This window comes from Taudactylus pleione, unplaced genomic scaffold (assembly GCF_031769625.1).
Source record: "Taudactylus pleione unplaced genomic scaffold, aTauple2 ptg000305l, whole genome shotgun sequence".
Taxonomy (NCBI): Eukaryota; Metazoa; Chordata; class Amphibia; order Anura; family Myobatrachidae; genus Taudactylus; species Taudactylus pleione.
In genome coordinates this window covers 932,552-955,441 of record NW_028284706.1, presented here as the reverse complement: position 1 = coordinate 955,441, position 22,890 = coordinate 932,552, and the positions used below count along the sequence as shown (strand labels likewise).

Below are 22,890 nucleotides of genomic sequence, written 5' to 3'. Positions count from 1 at the left end.
GGAGGTCTGGATCATGCAGGTAAGTGTAATTAAGGAAGAGGGGGGGTTGCAGGGGGGGGGCAGAGGGGTCGCGGGGGGTCCGCGATTGTGGATGGTGGAGCTTAGTGCTGGGGGGCTAGCAGCGGCGGCCGGTCGGCGCATGGGTGGGCACTTTGTCACTGTATTTTTTGCGAAAATACCGTAACCAGTGTGCGGAGGGGATTTGCAGGGTCAGAGCTTTATCGCAAGCTCTGTCCCTGCAAGGGATTTGTAGTAAATCCCTGTGATATTGCCACACTACAATCTGCATTCAATATACAGATTGTAGTAAATAGAGCCCTAAGGGGCCTATTTAGTAAGCCCAAAAATTCAGTCAATCCTTCTAAAACATCTGCTTTTGAAGGATTCATTCATTTTTTATCATCAGGGGTATTTATTAAGGGGGTAATATTGCAGATTATGGAGATATCAGCTTTGTTCCTCCTTTCTACTATCGCAAATAGCAAATGCAGTCTGCATAGTTTTCTACAGGTTCCACGGAAAAGCTCGATTTACCAACCTCTGACAGAATCAGCGGTTTGGAGATTAGGAGGTCTATTTACTAAGCAGTGTTAGGAGAAGTGAAAAGTGAAGAGTGAAAAGTGATAAATTGACCCCTAGCTGTGGTGTCCTTAGCCCAATATAGCCTATTGGATATAATTTGCATTAGCTGGAAGCTAGCAAAGTATTGATTTGTGCTTCCCTCAAGGTGTTGAATGTTCCAGGTCCATTCAATATATCAGATAGCCAAGAAGCACCCCTCAAATTACCAGTGCAGTAGGCACATGATCTGCTGTTTCATTGCGTGCATCCTGCATCATTGAGAAACGGTATCCAGTCACATGGTATACAGTTACCATGTCAACACACAATGCATTAGAGAATGAGGACATGGTTTAACATGTTGATGGGAACCATGTTAACATCCTCAGAATGTTTTTGGATAGCGGTAAAATGATTAGGGATAGGGAAAAAATACTCATCGGAACGCCAATCCATCAGACGTCTCCACCGGATGTGCTGGTCTCATGGCTGCTGGGACACTGATAATCATGGCTGCTGGGACACTGATAAAGAGGCTGGAGACACGCTTAACGACTGGACCAGGTAAATAACAGCTAGGCCACCAAGGACGTTAGGTCAACATTCTATCATGTCGCCATGTCATTCGTATAGACAGGATAAATTTCGACATGGTTACTGTCGATCTAACATACCACACCCTTGAGAGACACCCACATTCGCCCATCTTTCACAAACATTTGCTCTCTCAGCAGGACACTACTTTGCCATGCATATTCATGCACTGCTCCATATAAATAGCTAGATGGCTCAAAAACTACTAATTTGTTATATCACAACAGCTTGTGCTGGCTTTTTGCTTTGTAGTTTGTACCAGTGGTTCGTAAATGACCCAGTGTATCTGTCGAAGACCATACTTGGCATCTCTTTTCATTGGAAATCTGGACAAAATAGCCCACATCCCTCTGCATGTAGCAATGATTTATAAACCCCAGTGTAGTAAAATGCAGGGCAGAATTTGCCACTTGAAAACGTAGCCCATATGTACTGTGTGTAAACTGTGAACTAATTTATCACTAATACACAGCTTTGCTCTCACCCTTTGTAGTTTCACTTTCTCTGATTAGGAAGCTTCCTTGCATGTTTCCTTCACCCATGAGCTGCCTCTCAGCATCCTTCCTGCCAAGTTTACCAAAATACCACCTAGATAAAAAATAAAAATCATACACTTCAGCTAGACTCCATACAGACATGTTAGGGGACTTTATTAAAAACAAGATACAAAGGGCGGGATGTGCTAAGCATGGCATCCCGCCTGTCTTCTGGTACATGCTGCGGTTCATTACCACGATATGTACCTAGAATATTGCAAAGGACAGCTCTCCCGATAAGAGCTGTCTTTGGCGATCCCCCTGGATAAAGGTACCTCCGGGTTTAACACCCAGAAGTCCCACTTCTGGCCACGGGGGGGGGGGGTGGGGGGGGGGTGATGGGAGGGATACGATTGGATCACTCTCAGTAGGAGCCTGACTGTAGAGCGGCCTTGATTGGCTGATGGGCCTGGCTAATACCTGACTAATTGACTGACGGGCCTGGTTAACACATGCATCTCTACATGTCCGATGGCTTGGGAAAAAGCATTTTGTTGTTTTTACAAGACCCGTGGAAACTAATGGAGAAGGGGACAAAGCAATGCCAGGAGGTAGGTGAGTATTGGATTTTTTATTAACAGGAAAAATCTCTTAATTCGACTTGGAGAAGGGGACCGAACATCTAGCAGAAGGTAAGTATGTGTGAGTGTGTTAGGTATGTAATAAAGTTATAATTTCTACGGTGTGTGTGTACTGTCTTTTTTTTACTATTTTTTATTACAGTGGTGGTACGGGTGCCGGCCGCCTGCTGGCACTTGCTGTTCCACAAGTGCCAAAGGGCAGGCACTCTGGCACCTGTAGAACAATAACAATAGTACCAATCTATATTTCACTCTATTACCCCTGCATCCACCAGCCAGGGGTGCAGGGAGGAGCCACGGGCTTCAATGTAAGCCTGGGGTGCTTAAGAGAGGGGTATCCTTTTATTGGGGGGTCCCCACCTCCCCTGAGATCCCCGGCTCGGACTGACTAGCTTGGTGTGTTAATTCTTTGGCCAGGGAGACCCATTAAAAGGGTCCCCTGGCTGTGGCATTACACCCCGGCTAGATTTGAGTCCGGTGCTGGTTTTAAAAATAGAGAGAACCCCATGCCATTTTTTCCCCCTATTTTTAAAACCAGGACTGGCTCTGGGAGCCCAGTGCTGGTTCCTAAAATATGGGGAAACCTACACGTTTTTTTCTCCCGTATTTTTAGAACCAGGCCTGGGGCTGGTTATGCTTTGTGTTTTAACAATAAAAGGCAGACACATACATGGATCACACTGATCTGTGTATGTTTCTGCTAGACACACTGCTCAGGAGGGGGTCTATTTGTAAGTATTTTGATGCCATGTTTGGTTTTATTACACCCGTGATGTGATTACAATCACGATTTTTGGTTAATTCCCGTGTTGTATTCCTGGATATGGAAAGTACTGCCCTGTTCAGACGATGGTGTATTCATTTCTAGTTGTATTTTCGGGGGAATTTTAACTTCAAATTTGTCTGTTATCACCTCTAAAGATACAGAAAAATGTCAATTTACCCCGGACCAACACGGTTCTTAGTATATTTACCCGTAAGTCTTCATCCATAGCTAACAATCACATTTCTTAAAAATACTGGTCTTCAAACAGATTAACAAAGCAATTATCTGACTGAGCAATTTATTCTATGTTTGCAAATCATATTATTTACTTAGTTATTTATTGCCAAGTCAGGTATTAAGAGAGGAATTCCAATTACCCATGATGAACTCATGGCGGGAGTAACTGCTGCTGTATTCTGCACTTATGGTACCTCTGAACTAGCAGATTTTTATTCACAGCCCCATAGGGCTGCATTCATAAATATGCAAGTCTGGCATGAGAAGGGTCTGCTAGGGGTGTAAGTTCGGGTGCCGTTGCTGGCGTTTGTATGCCGCTGCAATGGCAACTCGCTCAATTCACGGGTAATTGGATTCCCCCTAAGTGTCTTCTTGCTGTATACATTATTGTACTCACTCTTCGGCTTGGATAGAATTCACTGGAGCCACATAGTTACTAGGAACATATCCTGTGACCCCAGAGCGCAGCGATCTTGCCTCCCACCAGTCCCCTTCACTGCAAAAAGAAATAGTCTAAAAATTACATTATATATTTTAACATACACACTACATTTACACATGTAATCAATGATTTTTATAAACACATCTCACATTGATATTAGAAGAAAGTAATTGTAATTGTTAAAACATTATAACAATCTATCCATTAGGATTCATACCGTCTTGTGTAAAATTCAGGTACTGTACTACAATTTTTAACAAGTACAATGCACAAAAGTGCTTTCAATTAGCTCATACCCACTTGTGATGTTTAAGGGCCCATACATGAGCAATCACAAAAGAATGATTCATAGAACCTGTGATTTCCCCCCCAATCTAAAGATTCTACAATCCACCAATCTGTGCCCATACATTACAAATATGTTTCAGTGATTTGCAGATCATTTTCAGGAAAGACCGATCTGTCAATCTTGAAAGACTCATCATTTTACTAGTAATGAACTGCAAATCTCCTGATTGTTACCATAAACCAGCAATCTACAGCCCCATTTGGTTGGTGAAATCCAACATGTTGGACAACCTGATATACTGATTCCGATCACTTTTCGGCAATTGGTGTATCCCATACATTGCAGATTTTTTTTGCCCTAATGATCTGCAAAACATTGCAATGTGTGGGGGCTTTTAGTAATTTTCTGCCCTTTTCCATTAAATGCGCTTGACACCAATTAAACACCTCTGACAATTATATCCTCATCTAAGATATATGTAATTGTCGCCATTTTCATATATTTTTTTATTTACACATTCTCAGAAAAAAAATATGGAGCACAAACAAAGCCTCATCACCGCTATGCTAAACAGAAAGCCCATACACATAAAAAGGTAGTGCTTGGATATGGAATTTCCTTAATTAATTACACAATTTTATACAAACAGACATGGACTAATGATCAACAATTATAATTCCGTTTTTGCATCATTCATCACAGGTAAATGTGAAGTTAGTGGTCCTGTAAGGATTTGGTAGGACTATTTGGTCATTGCATGGTGTACAGCCCAGGTCTTTCAGGATGGATTCATTGGGCTGATAACCCTGTGTTCGATGTCTTTGGTAATGGATCTTGGGATGCAGTCATAATGTCAACATTTACAATGTCGGCATTAATAATATTTACACCACAATGTCAACAGTTATGATTTCGACATTGTTGAAATGTTGACATTGAAATATTGGCATCTGCAGAATGTCGATACGTTCTCAATGTTGACATATGAAATTTTGACATACCGCAGGGACCAGAGAGTTAGGGTTAGGCTGCGGCAGAAAAGGGTTAGGACTAGGGTATGGCAGAGGAAGACTCGGGTCAGGCACTAGAGGGAGAGTTAAGTTTAGGCTATGGGAGGTGAGTCACTAGGAAGAGGGTTAGGCTACGGGAGGGGAGATTAGGGTTGGGCAGTAGGGGGAGGGTTAGGGTTAGGCTATGGGAGGGGTATTAGGGTTGGCCAGTAGGGGGAGGGTTAGGCTACGGGAGGGGAGGTTAAGTTGGGCAGTAGGGGGAGGGCTAGGCTACGAGAGGGGTGGTTAGGGTTGGGCAGTAGGGGGAGGGTTAGGGTTAGCCTACAAGAGAGGAGGTTAAGCTTTAGGCAGTATGTGGAGGGTTAGATTTGGGCTACAGGAAGGGATGTTAGGGCTAGGCACTAGTGGGAATTAGGGCTAGGCGTTAGCAATACTCACTGCTGGAACTGCTGAAGGATAACCCAGTAGTCATCATGATTTCACCACTGGACCCGGAAGACAGGGCTGGAGCCTTTGGACCCGCTGTCCCACAAAAGTCACTGCTAGGCCACTAGGAACGTTTTGTTCACATTCTCTTTAGGTTGACATTTATTCAGTGTCTATGCTACGACCACTTCGGCTTTATGAATGTCGACATGATGAATGTCAACAAAATATACCACACCCAATGGATCTCATGTGACCAGCTTCCCATAGTGATTGGGTTGATCCAATAAAATGTTATGTCTGAATAACTAAATTTGTTAAATTTAGCCCTCTACCTATGGATCCAAATTGTTTAAAGAATATGAATGCAACATGCATGAGTAGCATTAATGTACCTTACATTAGCCCACTGTGGTGAATTACAGAAATTGTTACAAAAGGCTTGTGGGACTACTATGGAAAATAGCAGATTCTAACTACATAAGTATAGCTCCTCCCAATAGTAGGTTACGTACGAATTGTTTATTATGTGGAATTTGTCTCCCTTCAGAAAACTCAGATCATCTTCAGTCCGAGCTTCATAATCATACAGCGCAATGAAGGCGGTTGCTCCTCCTAAGCAGAGGGAGAGAGAACAGAGTGTAACTCAGTGGACATAAGATAGAGAAAAGGACTTTCAGTCTGATTCAGAGTTGGACGTAAACACGATGGTTTGTGCACAACTCCAATATTTAATGATCGGCACATGCGCAAGTTCGGTACTGTGCCTGTGCCAATCACTGACTGCGCTGGCTGCAACAGTCCAACCGCAGCATGATCGGGGGTGGGGAAGTCAGCGTCCTTGAAAATGGGGACATGTCGGCCCTGTTTTCAAAGCGTGTCAAAGCCAGAGTCTGCGTCTTCCAATGCTTTTTCCTGGCCCCGCCAGTGAAAACACAGGTTGTTCTGCGTAACCTGAGGGTTTCTCAGATGACTGATGTTTTCACAGATGATCCAATGGTGCTTCCTCGGATGCAGCAGAGGATCAAAGAAGCTTTCAGGAGGCGTCTATTTACACAACACGCTTCCTGCAGCATTAGAATATTTCCACACAGTAGCTGCATCCAAAGCCCATCTCTGAATCAGGTCCTTTGTCCCGCATATGATTTCCTACAGCAACTGAGAGAAACAACGAACAATATTGTGCAGTACATGTTTAGTTGGCTATTCTTTTTTAATCACTGACGTGCCACCATCAAACATCTAACAGATTAGCCCATCCTATACATGGTTATAAAATGGCATTACTTGGACACTGCATCATTCTATATAGTGTCCACAGTAATGCCATTTCATATCCATAAATAGGATGAGCTAATTAAATTGTTCATCATAGGGGTGAAAGTGATTATTTCATATGACTTTACAGTGATTAGTATTTTCCTTTTCTTCTAAGATGATAAGTTGACCTAAATTATGCCGGGTTTAGATAGTCAATGTCTAGATAGACAACAGATGTTAGACAGGCAATAGGTTGACAGGGACCATATCTGTCGGGGTAAGTGCCTAACCCTCCCATATTTGGTGCCTAACACTAACCATTGGGGTTAGTGCATAACTGTAACCGTCCTTTCTAGTGCCTAAACCTCCGGTAAGTGCCTAACCCACCCTCCTGGTGCCTAACCCTAACCATCAGGGTAAGTGCCTAACCCTAACTGTCCCTTCTAGTGCCTAACCTAACTCTCCGGTAAGTGCCTAACCCTTACCCACGCTCCTGGTGCCTAACCCTAACCATCGGGGTAAGTGCCTAACCCTAAACCTCCGGTAAGTGCCTACCCCTAACCACGCTACTGGTGCCTAACCCTAACCTTCGGGTTAAGTGTATAACCCTAACCGTCCCTTCTAGTGCCTAACCCTCCGGTAAGTACCTAACCCTAATCCTAACTCTTAAAAATAATTGTGACCATTATTGTTTCGCCCATTTTCATGGCGACCTTTTGATAATGTCGACCTTTTCTGTCAACCTTTTGTCCCTGTCGACCTATTGCCTGTCTAACATCTGTTGTCTATCTAATTACTGTCTATCTATTGACTGGAACTCGATTATGCCCTGCACCATCAGAAATCTTCACCTTCTGTAAGTGTATAGTTCTTTTGGCAAATGTACTCATGCCGTAATTGAGAATAGGGTGAAGGCTAACTTATATGAGCATATGTAGACTATTTTCTTGTACTAAACTGAAAAATGCGGTAAAACCCCATGAAAATTCAGTTTTCAGGGGGTTTTACCGCAATTCCCATATGTACTAAGCGCATGTGATGCATTCCGGTGCTTCTTCCTGGTGGGTAGCACCATCTTCAGGTGGCATTACCTAATAGAAGCCTATGCCTATAGGCTTCTTTTTGGGACCCCCCCTGAGAGTGATCCAATCGGATCCATCCCATCTCCCCCCACAGTGCAATCATCTATCCAAGGTTGTCCTTTACGATTTGAATTGCAGTTCTAAGTACATACTGGGGTAATTAACCCCGGTATGTACCTGATAAGAGGATTGAGGATGCTGTGCTTAGTACATCCTGCACTCTATGTTCTTTGCGTCATGTACTTACAAGAATACTTTTTCAGATATAAAAATGAACAAACTGCTGCATTGAGCAACCCTCTCTGTTACCTTCTTGAGAGGTGTACTTAGTAATTGAGTTTGCACCTGCCCTATGTAAATTTTCCCAGTCTAATGTCTCAAAAATGTACATCTGTTTTGCTATGTATTTCAAACGGAATCGGTATGGGATGCCAGCAGTCGGGATCCCGGCTGTCAGAATCCCAACAGGGCTAGCATACCGACACTTGTTGTTTGGTATGCTAACCCTCCCCCTCTCCCTAACCTAACCCTCCCCCTTTGGTGCCTAACCCTAACCTCCCTAGTGCCTGAACCTAACCCCCCTCCTTGCACCCTAAAGCTAACCCTCTCCCCTTAGTGCCTAAACCTAACCCTCCCCCTAGAGTCTAACCCTAACCCCCTCTGGCTGGGATACTGACTGTATCCCATTTCAAACAGATGTACAAACACAGACAATGGCTACAGCAGGCAAGGATGCATATTGCTAATGCCTTTCCTTCACACTTCAGTGCCACGATTACCTTTGCATGTGTCCTTATGAATAATTAATAACGTTTATCTCTATAGTACCAGCCGACCATGTCCAAAAAATCACCCTTCCTCTAAGTAATTACAGTCAGCACAGTCCATTGCTTATATATGTGCCCGTGCGACGTGAAGAAGCATGTCTATGCAGTTCCAGAAGCCACTGCCAGGCGGTATTGGTGAGCAGCGCCCACAACGTAACAAAACCCTGCCGAACTTCAAGGGTCCTGGAGCAGCCACAATCTATCACCCGGCACAGTGGCGTGTGTCTAAAGCCGGGTACACACTAAACGATGTAGATATCTAGTGTGCACCGACCTCACTCGCCACGGGACCCCGTGGGGTGCCGGCATCGGCAAGTGCATGCACACTTGTCGATGCCGGTAGTGACTGAACGATAGCGGGGGCCATGCTGCATTAGGCAGCTTGGCCCCCGCTAACAATATCGCCTGTTGGACCTACATGTAGGTCCAATGGGCGAGGTCACTGATGACACATAGGAGCGTGCATCATCAGTGACAAATTTGACGTAATGATCGGTCGTTACCTACAAATCAGTTTACAATGTTGTCTAGCCCCAGCCTGGGCGCGCATTCCTGCAAGCGAACACCGCACCGGCGACAGTCAAGAGGCTGCCCTGAACTGATGTAGAAGCACCGTGGTCCCGTTTTGTTATTTTTTTTGTCTATGAGTGGGCCAGGTTTTTTATTATTATTTATTTTATTATGTATTTAAGTGCATTAAGGAGCCCATTTATTATTAAATATTTTCGTCTTATTCCCAGAAAACACCCATTTTGGGTGGTAAACGTAAATATTTAGTATCACCCCATGTATGAAGTAGAGATTCTTTTATTCCTGCCAGCAGCCGCAGCCCCCATAGGTTTCTATGGGGGATGCGGTGCTGCCAGATTTACCAACTTCCGGAATGCGAATCATTCCGGAGATTGGCCCCCACTGCCAACGCCATCTGAAGATGGTGTCAGCCTTTTGTAGCCTATGGGCTACAATTTGCATAATTAGCTGGCAGAGGGTGCCCATGGAACCCATCCCAGCAATGGCGGCCGTGCATGTGCTGTCAGCGGGACTCCTTTTGGAGCCCCTGCCCTGTAGGTCCTGGACAGGGCCGACTCCAGGGGTAGCCGCGCCCTGTGCTGGAAGGATGTCAAGCGCTCTGCGTGACCGAAAATTGGGGGCATGGCCTAATTACCATAGACCACGCCCCCTATGTGACATTATTTGGGGTCATGACTGCACGGAACGCCTCCCATATAACGTCAGGCTGGGGGCAAGCCCAGCACTTCGTCTCTAGCTGGCCTTCCCCCAGCCCTCTCCTGGCACTGAATGGATGCCGCACGCATGCACACAGCATCCATTCAGCTACTCCGGGGTCCGGCACCACAGCACAGCTGCGGCGGTGGGAGTTCCCAACCTCCCGACCAGACCACCCGCGGGACACTTCATCCCATGGGTGGGACAGTGCTGTCCCGTTGAAATCGGGATGCTGGGAGGGGTGCACCCTCTATGGTGTCGCACTGGTCGAACACCCATAAAGCCAGCCCTTTTCCTGGATAATACATTCCAGCGCTACGATCACATCTTGCAATGCAATCATGGGCAGTAATATCATGCCCAGATCGCACTGCAAATGTGATCATTAATAAATGGGCCCCTAAAGGAGTAGTGGTCACTAGTTTGGGCTCCGAGCGTCTACAGTCCTGGAATCTCTATCACAATGGAGATGGGGGCTAGGTACATCATACTTGCTGTCATGTCCCACTATATATATATGTTTCATATGCTGTTAGTTTCTGTCATGTTATTATTGCAAGGCTTTGCATCTTGTTAATTTTGTCCTTCCTAGTTTTCTGTAGCTAGGATCTGATGTCATCAGCCCTCATTTCTTCCTGTCTGTAGCTCAGTGTGTGTGTCTGTCATTTTAGCTTGCAGCTGCACTTGTTGAGTTCTGGCAAATTATCATCTTTTCACCAACTATGTTATGCATAACTACAAGAATATCAGTTTGAAATAAACCCTCATCTGGATTCTTCATATGTGCCTTACTAATTGAGTTGACACTGTCTGACAAAGGGCCTGATTCAGACCCGCTCGCAAGTGGGTCGATGTTGTGCACTGCGCATGCGCATGACGGTGGGAGCTCCGTCGTGCGCATGCACCAGACGCGACGAGCGAAGGACTTTCCTTCGCTCGTTGTGTCTGATCAAAGGGGGCGTGCTGTCGATGTTGATTGACAGCACGCCCCCTTTGGTGGGCATGCCGGGGGCGTGCCTCCCAGACGGGGGCGTTCCCAAGGGAACGCCTACCGTCAGAAGCCGGCCCACTGACATCACTAGTGATGTCAGTGGGAGTGATTTTGGCTCTGATAGAGCCAAAATCACTCCGGGCCTTGCGGTTGAAAAACTCAACCGCAGGCTCCGGCTCGCAGTGGCGATGGTCGCGATGGTCAAGACCATCGCGGCCATCAAACTGCACGCTCGTATAGGCTGTGGGTGGTGACCCACAGCTATACGAGCGTCCAGGAGGACGCTCCATAATTATGGAGGGCGGCCCTCATTCAGAGCGTGCGCTCTGCTCAGAGCGTACGGCTCTGAATGAGGGCCAAAGTCTCTTGGTGTAAGTACTGGTTCAATACAGATAAACACAGAGGAATTATCTCAGGGGCCTTACACTTACAGCCTGGTTATAAAGTCAGATTACTTGCCAACACTCCCTGATTGTCAGGGAGACTCAGTGAAATAGTAGCAATCTCCCTGTCTCTCTGAAGAGTCTTGTAATCTCCCTGATTGCACCTTACCCTCATTATAAAGCTGTTATATAAAAAACAACCACAGAGATATATATATATATATATATATATATATATATATATTACATTCAAATGGACTCATTAGTATAATTTCCCTGCATTAGTTATAGGGCACAATGATCCCTATGGCTACATGCATTTTCTGAAAAGTATCAGTGTATTTTCATCAACAAGTAGATCTTACTGACTGCTTTGGGGCTCATTTACATGTGGATGTAAGTCTGTACACACCTCTCAGATGTAGCAGTACACGCCCACTTTACCGCCACGCTCATAGGTGCTGCATTCACAATCTCCCTGAAATGCTTTTTCAAAAGTAGACAAGTATGAGGTACATATTACCCGGCCTGGCCTCTATAGAGGCGCAGTAGTGCTGGGGAGGTGTGCTGCCAATAGCCCTATAGAGCAAGCGTGCGGCACCTTACTGCCACAGTGCAGCATATGTGTCCTGCCATTACCTCTACTTGCCCTTCATTGTACTTCCTCTGAAGTGCAGTGAGACTGGACTGCGCGGTGCACAGGTACAGGATTTATAGGACAGCGAACTTAGCAGGCAGCCGCCAGGGGCTATGTGCACACGTGATACAACCAGGGGTGTAACTAGGTATTTCAAGGCCCCATAGCAAAAGTTTGTAAGGGCCCCTATGTACCACCCAATGGTGAAAAATTTATATAACCATAGGCGGATTCCCCTGTCGTTTAGGAGACTTTAAATTTTTTTACCTTTATTGCAGCTACACGGCCGCCACCAGGATGAGGCTGCTGTCAGCCTTCCTTCCCCGAGATATGCAGCTACTCTATGATTGCCGGCCTTTCAATAAAGTTTTTTTCTCTTTTAAGACCCGGTGCAAGTGACGTCATGACGTCATGCCGCAGAGAGGAGCTGCTTCACGTGAGGCAGGCCATGAGTAGCAACAAGGTAAGTGTGGGAGCTACTGGGGACAGAATGGGGGCTGCATACACAGAAAGAGGGCTGCTGGGGACAAAGAAGGGGGGCTGCAGACACAGAAGGGGGGCTGCTGGTGCTGAGGACACAGAAGGGGGGCTGCTGGGGCTGGAGACACAGAAGAAGACATGGCTGGGGAGACAGAAGTGGGGCTAGCTGGAACTGCTACTACTCGATGGTCATCTCGCCATGTCCATCCTTATGCGTAGCCACGCCACGTTGAATGCATATGCAGTAAAGGCCGGGGCATAGGCAGCACAGATGCCAAACCAATGCATGCTCTGAAGAGGCCTCCAATCTAGATGCATTGGGGGAACGAAGACATCGGAGGAGGGGGCCACACCATTGCCCCTCTCATCTCCCTTAGCAGCCACTAAAGCAGCCAGGTATTTATGCCACTTGCTTCCATTTTTCTAACTACACAGTGACTGCTACAAGCTGAGATACTATTACAATACTCATCTCCAGAGGTGTAACTAGACTTTTTGGTGCCCTATGCCAGAGAGAGCATTGGTACCCTGGGGAAGCCATGAGATGCTGGGGATAAAAGAAGAGGAAGCTACAAGTAAGAATGATAAGATACAGGAAAATTGACAGGCCTAAACTGAGCCTCCTGCCCTGCATTGCCCTGTGCCATGGCACACTACAATAGTTACGGCCTTGCTCATCTCATCCATTGACTATCAAACGTCTATCATCCAACCACTTGTTTCACTAACTACACCAACCGCAGCTTTACTGTGGACATAGCCAGAAGAGAAGGATGTTCTGATTAACTGTAAACCCATCCCTCCTTACCATCGACATTGTAAATGGGATGTTGCTTCATTATCTATTATGTAAGACAGAATTAAAAAATGATGGTAAATGAAACACTGACATATTTTCTGCATTGTTTACAGTACTCTTCTCTTTATACAAATAATCATATCACCTTCATCTTTGATTTATGATGTGATGATGTCATACTGTTTCCAGCAGACAGCCTTTTACCTATAGATCCTGTGACACCCATAACTCTCTGTCCTCCACCTATAAAAGGTCCTCCTACTATACATATGGAATTGCTGGCGGAAATGCCGATGTCTTGGTTCCAGCGTGATGTTGTTGTTGTTGTAGGATCAGGGAAATAGTGCTGACTGGTAACAGCATCCACATTTACATCCCCTGCTTTTTCTTCCGTGTTCTTTTTGCACTGTGCACAGCCCATCACCTGCATGGAGAGTGAAAGCATCAGTACCCTTGTAGCATTACTAATGTAGCACTGCTGATACAATCAGTTCTGCATTGTAATTCTCTTACTTTGATCATTGTGATAATTACATTGTTTTTTTCTGCCATATTGTACCATTGTTTTAGCCCTTATACCCTTTTTTCACCAAAATCCCCAGTCTGTCCCAAGCCAAATCAGACCCAGAATATACCCCACTCCCACTGCGGCGCCGCCCTGGATGCAGTGCCGGCTCTTGGAGAAGATGTCATCACCTAGCGCCGGAAACTCCAGCTCTCCGCTGAACACCAGACTGGAGTGATTCGGCGACCAGGGGAGGGGGTCAGGGTCCTTCCTGGGTGGGAGGGGTGTCCTTTTAGGAGGATGTAATCTCTCCCTCCCTGGTGACAGCTGTCATAGACACCTTAAGAATACCACCCAATCAGCATGCTGTAAATGGGTCCCGGATCGTAAGACCCGGGTTACCCATTTCCACTAAGCTTGACCAGGGTTTTACTCAGGTAAAACCCTGCACGAGGCCCAGGAAGAAATGCCGGGTCAATCGACCTGGGATTTTTTTGTAGGAGCCTTTTCCACTGAGTCGCTACCCGGGTTGACACGGCAATAACCCGGGTATTTTGGCCAGTGAAAAGGGGTATTAGATACCATGGTCTGCAGGGTAGATCACTCCAAGGACTGTCAATGATGCCACCCATAGTTGAGGTATGGCAATTTCACACAATTCATAACCAGTGGCGTAACTATGGGGGGTCGAGCGGGGCTTGTGCCCTGGGCGACGTGGCAGGCCCAGCAGAGGGGGGCGCCAGCCAGGGCATTGTTACCCGCACCGCCCGCTCTCCGCTCCCCCCCGCTTCCCCTGACGAAATCTACTGTACACAGTACAGTGTAGTGAGTGACTACAACAGCAAGCTGAGACCTGAGAGGCTAAGAGCTGCTGCCGGCGCCGGGTGACACGGATAGTAAAAGTTCTCCTTCCCCAGCGCTCTGCAGCTTCACCACTGGTAAGTATTGGGGGGGAGGGAGCAGGATGTCAGCATGTGTGTATATGCATCAGCGTGTGTATCTGTTTCAGCATGTGCATGTGTGTATCTGTGTCAGCATGTGTGTATCTGTGTCAGCATGTGTTTGCATGTGTCAGCATGTGTGTATCTGTCAGCATGTGTATATCTGTGTCAGCATGTGTGTATATGCATCAGCGTGTCTATATATGTGTCAGCATGTGTGTATCTGTGTCAGCATGTGTGTATCTGTGTCAACATGTATGTATATGTGTCAGCATGTGTGTATATATGTGTCAGCATATATGTATCTGTGTCAGCATGTGTGTATCTGTGTCAGCATGTGTGTATCTGTTACTGTCAGCATGTATGTATCTGTGTCAGCATGTGTGTATATATGTGTCAGCGTGTGTATCGGTGTCAGCATGTATGTATCTGTGTCAGCATGTGTGTATCTGTGTCAGCATGTGTGTATCTGTGTCAGTGTGTGTGTATCTGTGTCAGCGTGGGTGTAATTGTGTCACCGTGTGTGTGTATCTGTGTCAGTGTGTGTGTATTTGTGTCAGTGTGTGTGTATCTGTGTCAGCGTGTGTGTATCTGTGTTAGTGTGTATCTGTGTCAGTGTGTGTATGTGTCTGTGTGTGTCTGTATGCGTCTGTGTCACCGTGTGTGTGTATCTGTGTCAGTGTGTGTGTATCTGTGTCAGCGTGTGTATCTGTGTTAGTGTGTATCTGTGTCAGTGTGTGTATGTGTCTGTGTGTGTATGCATCTGTGTCAGCGTGTGTGTGTGCGTATCTGTGTTAGTGTGTCTCTGTGTGTGTCTGTCTGTGTGTGACTGTATGTGTGTGTGTCTGTGTCAGTGTGTATGTATGTGTATATGTCAGTGTGTATGTTTGTGTATATGTCAGTGTGTGTGTATATGTGTCAGTATGTACTGTATGTGTATATGTCAGTGTGTGTGTATATGTGTCAGTGTGAATATATGTCAGTGTGTATGTGTATATGTCAGTGTGTGCAGCGCAGTAGCAGGACGGCAGTGCTCCCTGTGCTGCACTTCCGCCCCTCTCGCTCACCCCCACCCCCCTCCTCCTCCTGAGCGCTTACCTTTTCCTCTCGGAGGTGGGTGGAGGGCGGGGATCTTCGCCGGCATCGCTGGTGTGCGCCGCGCAGCACTGCAGGTCACTTTCTGCAGACCTCTCCGGAGACGGGCAGTTCGTGGCCGGTGCCGCTAGAGGATTCCGCCCTGTGCGGAGGCACCGGCCGCACCACCCTCCCTACGGCCCTGAGTGTGTGTTTATGTGTCAGTATGTACTGTATGTGTATATGTCAGTGTGTATGTCAGTGTGTGTGTATATGTGTCATTGTGAATATATGTCAGTGTGTATATGTCAGTGTGTATATATATATATATATATATATATATATGTGTGTTTTATACATGTGTCAGTGTGTGTGTGTGTATATATATATGTGTCAGTGTGTGTGTGTATCTGTGTCAGTGTGTTTGTGCTGAGAGAGAACGCGGGGGGAAGATGATGGTGTGACTGTGAGACGACGCAGGGAGGGAGCTGATCGCCTGAGAGACGACGCAGGGGGGAGCTAATCGCCTGACTGAGAGATGACGCGGGGGGGGGGGGGGAGGTGACGGTATGTTGAGAGATGAGGCAGGGGGGAGATGATGGTGTGCTGAGAGTTGACACAGGGTGGCGGTGATGGTGTGCAGTGAGACGACACGGGGGAGGCTATGGTGTGGCTGACGGATGATGCAGTGGGATGATGGTGTGGCTGAGAGACGCAGGGGAAAGGAAGTTACACAGGAGGCACGAGGCTGGTTGAACCGCTGTTGTATGATGATGACACTGTTATTATTCCCACACGAACAGGCATCTTCCGGACGATGTGACCTACATGAATAGTGAATACGGACTGAAGACGCCATCGTCCCAGGGAGGATACATTTCTTCAGAGGTTCCATGTTGTGAGAAACCACCGCAGAGGTAAGGTGCATATGGAATGTAAAGGAATGTGCCAAAATATGGGTGTCGTGTCATGTTGGCACGCCCCATATTCAGTATCCACGCCCCTTCTGGTAGGTGACCACACCCATATTTTTGGCGCACGCCGAAGGCGCGCAAGATATATTTGTAGTTTGTGTGTGCGTGTGTGTGTGTGTGTGGGGGGGCGCCAATCTGAAACTCGCCCTGGGCTCTGCAGACCCTAGTTACGCCACTGTTCATAACATAATGAACCCAAACTGTATAACTCTTAACAATAGTATTAAACTGATTAAATATGAAATGACTTTAAAACAGTAAGGGGAATTACAAAATACCTTAACCCCCTCTGGGGAATATCATACCTACTGATAAGGTCAGAAGTCAGACGAGTGACGTCAGAGATAGACAGTGAAATAATCTGCATCCTATTAGGTTTTCTACTTTACATCCGATTTATCTGTCTGTTGCTCCTTTTCTTTTTCTGCAGACCTCTCACTTCTCACTGGTCCCTTTTCACCTCATATTGTTGTATATTTATTTCTGCTCCCTATTATCACTGTGGCAGTGCGTCACTTCCACTTCAGGATCCCTGTGACACAAGGGGGTAAATTTACTAAAGTGAGAGTTTTTAGAAGTGTAGATGTTGCCCATAGCAACCAATCAGATTCTAGCTATTATCTTCTAGAAGGTGCTATTTAAATGTTAAGTAGAATCTGATTGGTTGCTATGGGCAACATCTACACTTCTAAAAACTCTCACTTTAGTAAATTTACCCCAAGCAGTACAGCGTGTTTTCCACACCATAGGGGGTGAGCCAGATATGCTTACTTATATTTTTATTCTGAAACAATTCAACCTATCTATCCGACCATTGCTAAGGGTGGGAATCCTACTTATACACAGATAAGCTCTTTCTGTTCTCTTTTCAAGATATTTACAGTGTGCTTTACTTCTCGTCAGCAGAGTGTCCTTATATAAACCCACGGACTCGCGATTCATGGCACTTTGCCACAATGGTTGCGGGACCTAATGATGCGAAGAGCCTGGCCCAGCCCCCAAAATAGTAATCCTCTCCGCGAGGGGGGAGCCAGGTCTGCGTCGACATCACTGCAGGGGGACATGGTCTAGCAATGGATGGGCAGTGCGGAGGGGGGATGGTGGCTCAATCGCATCATCGTGGCCCCACCCCCCACTGTACAGAGCCGATATTACAGGCATTGTACAGTGGGGGGTGAGGCTACAATAACACGATTCAGCACAAGTCGCGTCATTGGCCCCTCGGCACTGCCCTCTTTTGCTCAGGTAGTGGGCAGCCACAGGGGGGTGTGGGCAACAATGGGGGTGATAAAATAGAATATTCTGCAATATTTCTCAATTCTTGGATTCTATTGCTATGAGTAATGTGGAGTCATATAATTGTATGTTTTTTGTCTCCTAGGGCTCTATTTACTACAATCCGCATTTGGAATGCAGATTGTAGTGTGATATTACCGAGTGAATTTGCATTGCGAATTCAGCCAATATCACAGGGATTTACTACAAATCCCTTGCAGGGACAGAGCTTGCGATAAAGCCCTGTCCCTGCGAATCCCCTCCGCACACTTATCACGGTATTTTCGCAAAAAATACCTTGACAAGTGCCCGTGCATGCGCCGACAGGCCGCTAAGCCCCGCCCCGCGATCGCGACTGCCCTCCCTTAATTACACTTACCTCCGGTGATCGGGGCTCCAGTGATGTCCTCCGTGGCTCCGGTTAGCTGATCTCCCATCCTGCACTGGGACCCGGTCAGCTGACCGATTCCCAGTGCAGGATGGGAGACCAATTGACCGGAGGGAGGATATCACTGGAGCACCGACCACCGGTCCATGGACTCAGGTAAGTTGTTTTTTTCACTATATTTGTTTTTCTTTTTTTTTAGCAGTGATCAGCGTGCGACCCACACAGCTGATCACTGGGGCCGGCTCTGGGCTCCGCTCTGCCTGTTAGAGCGGAGCAGGAGTCCGGTAACTGGGGGAGACCCTGGATAATGCCACCTCCAGGTGGCGTTATTATCACAGGGCTTCCCCCGGTATTTTTTCACAATTTATTTTTAGTAACTACCAGACAGATCGCATTTCCCATTACAATTATGGGAAATGCAATCTGATTACTAAAAATATGTGATAATTAGGGGTTGGAGTAGAATTCGTAAAATTCTACTCCAATTGCCCTTTAGTAACTTTAGGTGATATTAAAATAATGTGAAAAGGGTGTGAAAACACCCTTTTTCACTTTATTTTAGTAAAAATAATGATAATAAAAAGAGCCCATAGGGGTCTATTCAGCATTGATTTTTTTTTACATAAAAAATACGGAAACTATGATTTCCGTATTTTTTATGTAACTCTCCTATTCAGCAATGAGATAATGGAGAAGATAATGCAATTATCTTCTCCATTGATTCCCATCTCGCTGAATACCGCACTGTAGGGATCAGCCATTGATCTCTACAGTGCTTTAATGTTTTCTGCTATTCAGCAAAGCAAGAAGTGTTATCACTCGATAAATATTTTCTTTATATAATGCCATTTCAGAATGGCGTTATACGAAGAAAATACTTAAATATCCCGAAAACTGCAGGGACAGAGGGACATTTTCCCATAAATCCCTGCAGCATCTTGTAAGCCCGTACAGTCTGCGTCCTTGCTTCACGGTGATCGGCGGCGGGTAAGTCATTCTAGAGCTTTTTAAACCTCCCGAAATTGTTTGATATGTGTATACAGGCTTTATACTATCCTGTATACATGTATATTTATGTGCGATTATATTTTACATTTATATATAAAAGTTAAATATTAAAGCACATAAATATACATGTATAAAGCCTGTATAAAGCCTGTATACACATATCAATCAGGTTCGGGAGGATGGAGCTGTACTTGACCTCTACGCGGTCACCGGGAAGCCAGGATGGAAACTATTCCCGAGCGCATGACTGAGCATGCGCAGAGGAACAAACAGAAGGGATTGTTTTCGGAATCTCGAAAACAATACCTTCTGTGACATCGCCGGGACAATGTGTTACCGCAACCACTCCCCCTGCTCAAAATATTGGTGCATAGCTTCCATATTTTATCAGAATTGATAAAATCTCATGACGATGTTGCCCAATAATATTCTGGGCAACATCGTTGCTGAATAGACCCCTTAATCTCTGGTTTTATATTCACAGAAGTGAAACCTATTTTATTTATATTTTTGATTATTTTTAATTATTATTAGCTACCAAATTGATGCATTAGTCATTTTAGATTTTGAAGAAGCATTATTTGTTTTAGGTTTGTGACCATACTCAAACCATGTCTAAGGGGCCTATTCATCATCACTTAATTCTTACAAAAGCGGGTTAACATGCACATTTTCACCTGCAATTGTAAAAATTACGTTATTGGGCCATTCATCAAGAAAGTAAAGCATTGGCAGAATAGCCTGTTGTCCCCATACACTAGTATGGGGACACAATTCATCAAGCTCCGAAAATATATTTTCGGAGCTTGACTGCGGGAGCATTCGCCATCTTCAGATGGTGAATGCTCCTGCTCCGGGCTCGCAACCCGCTCCTTCCCTATGGGATGGAGGTCCGGGTTGCGAAGAGGGATCCTTTTGGATCCCTCCGCCCCTGTCCGGCTCCTTCTGCCGGACATCGGTGCTCTTGTGCTCATGCGTGACCCGAAAGGAGCAGTGAAGCCGCTTGCGGTTACAGCTGATTTTGCATCAGCTGTCACAGTGCTGGAGCAATGATGAATTGCTCTGGCAGCCGCAGCGAGTTAGGATGTTAATTATCGGGGTCCGTTCGGACCCCGATAATTAAAATCATGAATAGGCTCCTAAATCATTCACCTTCCATACGGTGGTTTGCCATATTGCATTTGCAAGCCACACCCTGATAAATTGATCTATTTGTGATGTTTCTTGGGTCTAAAGCTACTTACACACTATACAATTATTTTGTTGATTTGTGAATAATCGGGTGATCGGCCTGACTTATTGCATAGTGTGTATGAATGATCGTTTCAGCGTTTCACCGATAAAATGGTAAGAAAACATCCACAAACGCATTCCTTCCATTATCTGATCTGTCGGTCAAGAACGAAAATCTCGTCTTCAAATTCCCGATACCGAGCAGTGTCTGTGCATTCTCAATAATCTGCCCATATTCCTTATATTCCCCTGTCACTATGTCATCATCCTTGTGGGTGGACATATGCAAAATCAGTGTGGTGTGGTGAAAAATCTCTAGCTTCTATGGAAAAATTGCATACTGTGTAGCACAGATATTGGGACAGACAATTTGCTGTCTAAGCAGATTGAGCAATTGTTAGCCATTGCGGATGTGTGTAAGCCGCACGCTGTATACGCAGCAATTGTATTGCGATTATGCTCGCACAAAGGATTTATATGGAAAGTGACTGACAAGTAGTCAGCATTTGGGGAAGGTAATGGGAGTGAATAGGCAAACACAGGTGTGTAAGGACCGTTAGACACTGTTTTCTGGGCGTGCATAAATTAGCCACCCTCTGTGTCCGATATTTCTGGTTTAGTGCATGTGTGGCGGATGTGAGATGCTGTCAGTGGGCGTCTCTATGCACTGGATGGTGGGTGAGTCATTAGCAAATTTTCGCAATTGCGATCCATGAGAGATCCACAACTGCGATTGCATTAGTGTCCACATCTGTTGAAGCCGGATAACTAGCTGAGGCAGGATCAGTTTAAAATTAAATCTGCGCAACATCATTTTGCGAATGGCAACAAGATACCATTTTGCGACTGGCTGCCCAGCGCCATTTTAGTGAATCTCGCCCATTATAAGTACATACAGCGATGCTATTATTTAGCGTTGTGCGATTCCCACGCAATAGAAAGAAGTTAAAAGTCCTCATCATATAAATATAGACAGTCGCCAAACCATATAAAATGATTATCCCTGCAAAACACATACCATGGTGTACTCCACAAACACATAGTCGCACAGCACTAACTAGTGTCTTTTCCCAAAACCCCAATACTTACAACACTGCACACTTACATAAAAGGTTCCCTAGCATTAAAGTGTAATATTCAAGGTTCATTCAGTAATTATTAATGCTGTGAAATAAAGGTTATTAGATATCTAAGGTTTAGTACATGGTAAGCAGACCGTGTTTGGTGTTGTACTGATCCACTGTGTCTCAACAGATTTCCGGTATCATCTGTGAGAAGATCGCAACATGCGTCTGCAAACTATGGACTATAGAGAGTTAAAACATTAAAATGTACTCTGTAATGTTATCAGCTTAGATTAGCATGCAGCGGGAAAAAGGACACAAAGGGCTGTTGGAGGCTGTTTGTATCCAGTTGAATTGACCTATGAACTATACTGTAACAAGAACCAGGAAGAAGAACCAATGGAATCATGCCAAACTGTTCTATTGTATGCCTATCCCTGTAAAGAGTATATATGTGCGCTCTCTGAACTCAGAAGAGAGTCTTCTTGCTGTGCTGTTGACGGAGGTTTCTATATTGATGCCGGTATCTGGGTCCAGAGTGCGTGCGTATGTAACAACTGTACCTTGGGTCTGTATGATTTATTTGCGCTAATTGTCTTTAGATCACAGCGTGTAACCATCTGTTTTTTATATTGAATAATAACTTTTTGTGCTTTGGAACCACACTCAAAGACTGAAAACATTTATTTCTTGTGCGACTCATTACGCTAAATAGCGACAATTATTAGAAGGTATAGGCAGGATTTTAGAAGGTATAGACAGGATTGCATAGAGGTTTTAAATAGGTATCCATAGTTGAATCATGCTATCGGTCACTTGGTAACACTCGGTAGCGATCTCTCAGCAAAAGGGTGGAGGCGCCATAGCAGGAGAATGCATTGTGCCTTCGAAAATCTGCTACCACTTTGTTGCTGAGAGTCCGCTACTCGTTATTGTGGTCTAAGGAGCGCTGATTAAGAATCCAGGCACAAGGAAGGAAAAAGTTTTCCTTCATTGATAGATTTTTTTTTTATGTTTAAAAGGGGAAGTCGCACAATAACGTAAGGGTATTAATGCATTTTGTGTAGTAGTCGCATTAGTGTGTATGCGACTAGTCGCACAATAGCGTATACATATTTCCTGTAGTGCTGCTACGTGTTTTAAACAAAGCCGTTGAGAGCGCACGGTGATATTGATAGATAGCATTGTTGTAAATACCTTGATCAGTGTTGCCATAGTCTGGGAAAATGTGTATTTGTCTGCGCAGGAAAAGGGTGTGTAACAGTGAATATTTGTTGGTAGGTGTAACATGTTCCCTAGT

The 22,890-nt window shown here is 45.4% G+C and overlaps 1 protein-coding gene across 1 annotated transcript in view; it reads right to left on the bottom strand.

Moving 5' to 3' along the window:
* FGR (FGR proto-oncogene, Src family tyrosine kinase) overlaps positions 1-22,890 on the bottom strand; it is a 200,197-nt gene that overhangs the window by 97,375 nt on the left and 79,932 nt on the right. The window contains exons 2-5 of the mRNA XM_088442123.1: positions 13,333-13,552; positions 5,958-6,057; positions 3,673-3,771; positions 1,640-1,743 (exon numbers count right to left, since the gene is read on the bottom strand). Coding sequence (XP_088298249.1) covers positions 1,640-1,743; positions 3,673-3,771; positions 5,958-6,057; positions 13,333-13,549 — 520 coding nt within the window. The 5' untranslated portion in view covers positions 13,550-13,552. The remainder of the gene's footprint in view (positions 1-1,639; positions 1,744-3,672; positions 3,772-5,957; positions 6,058-13,332; positions 13,553-22,890) is intronic.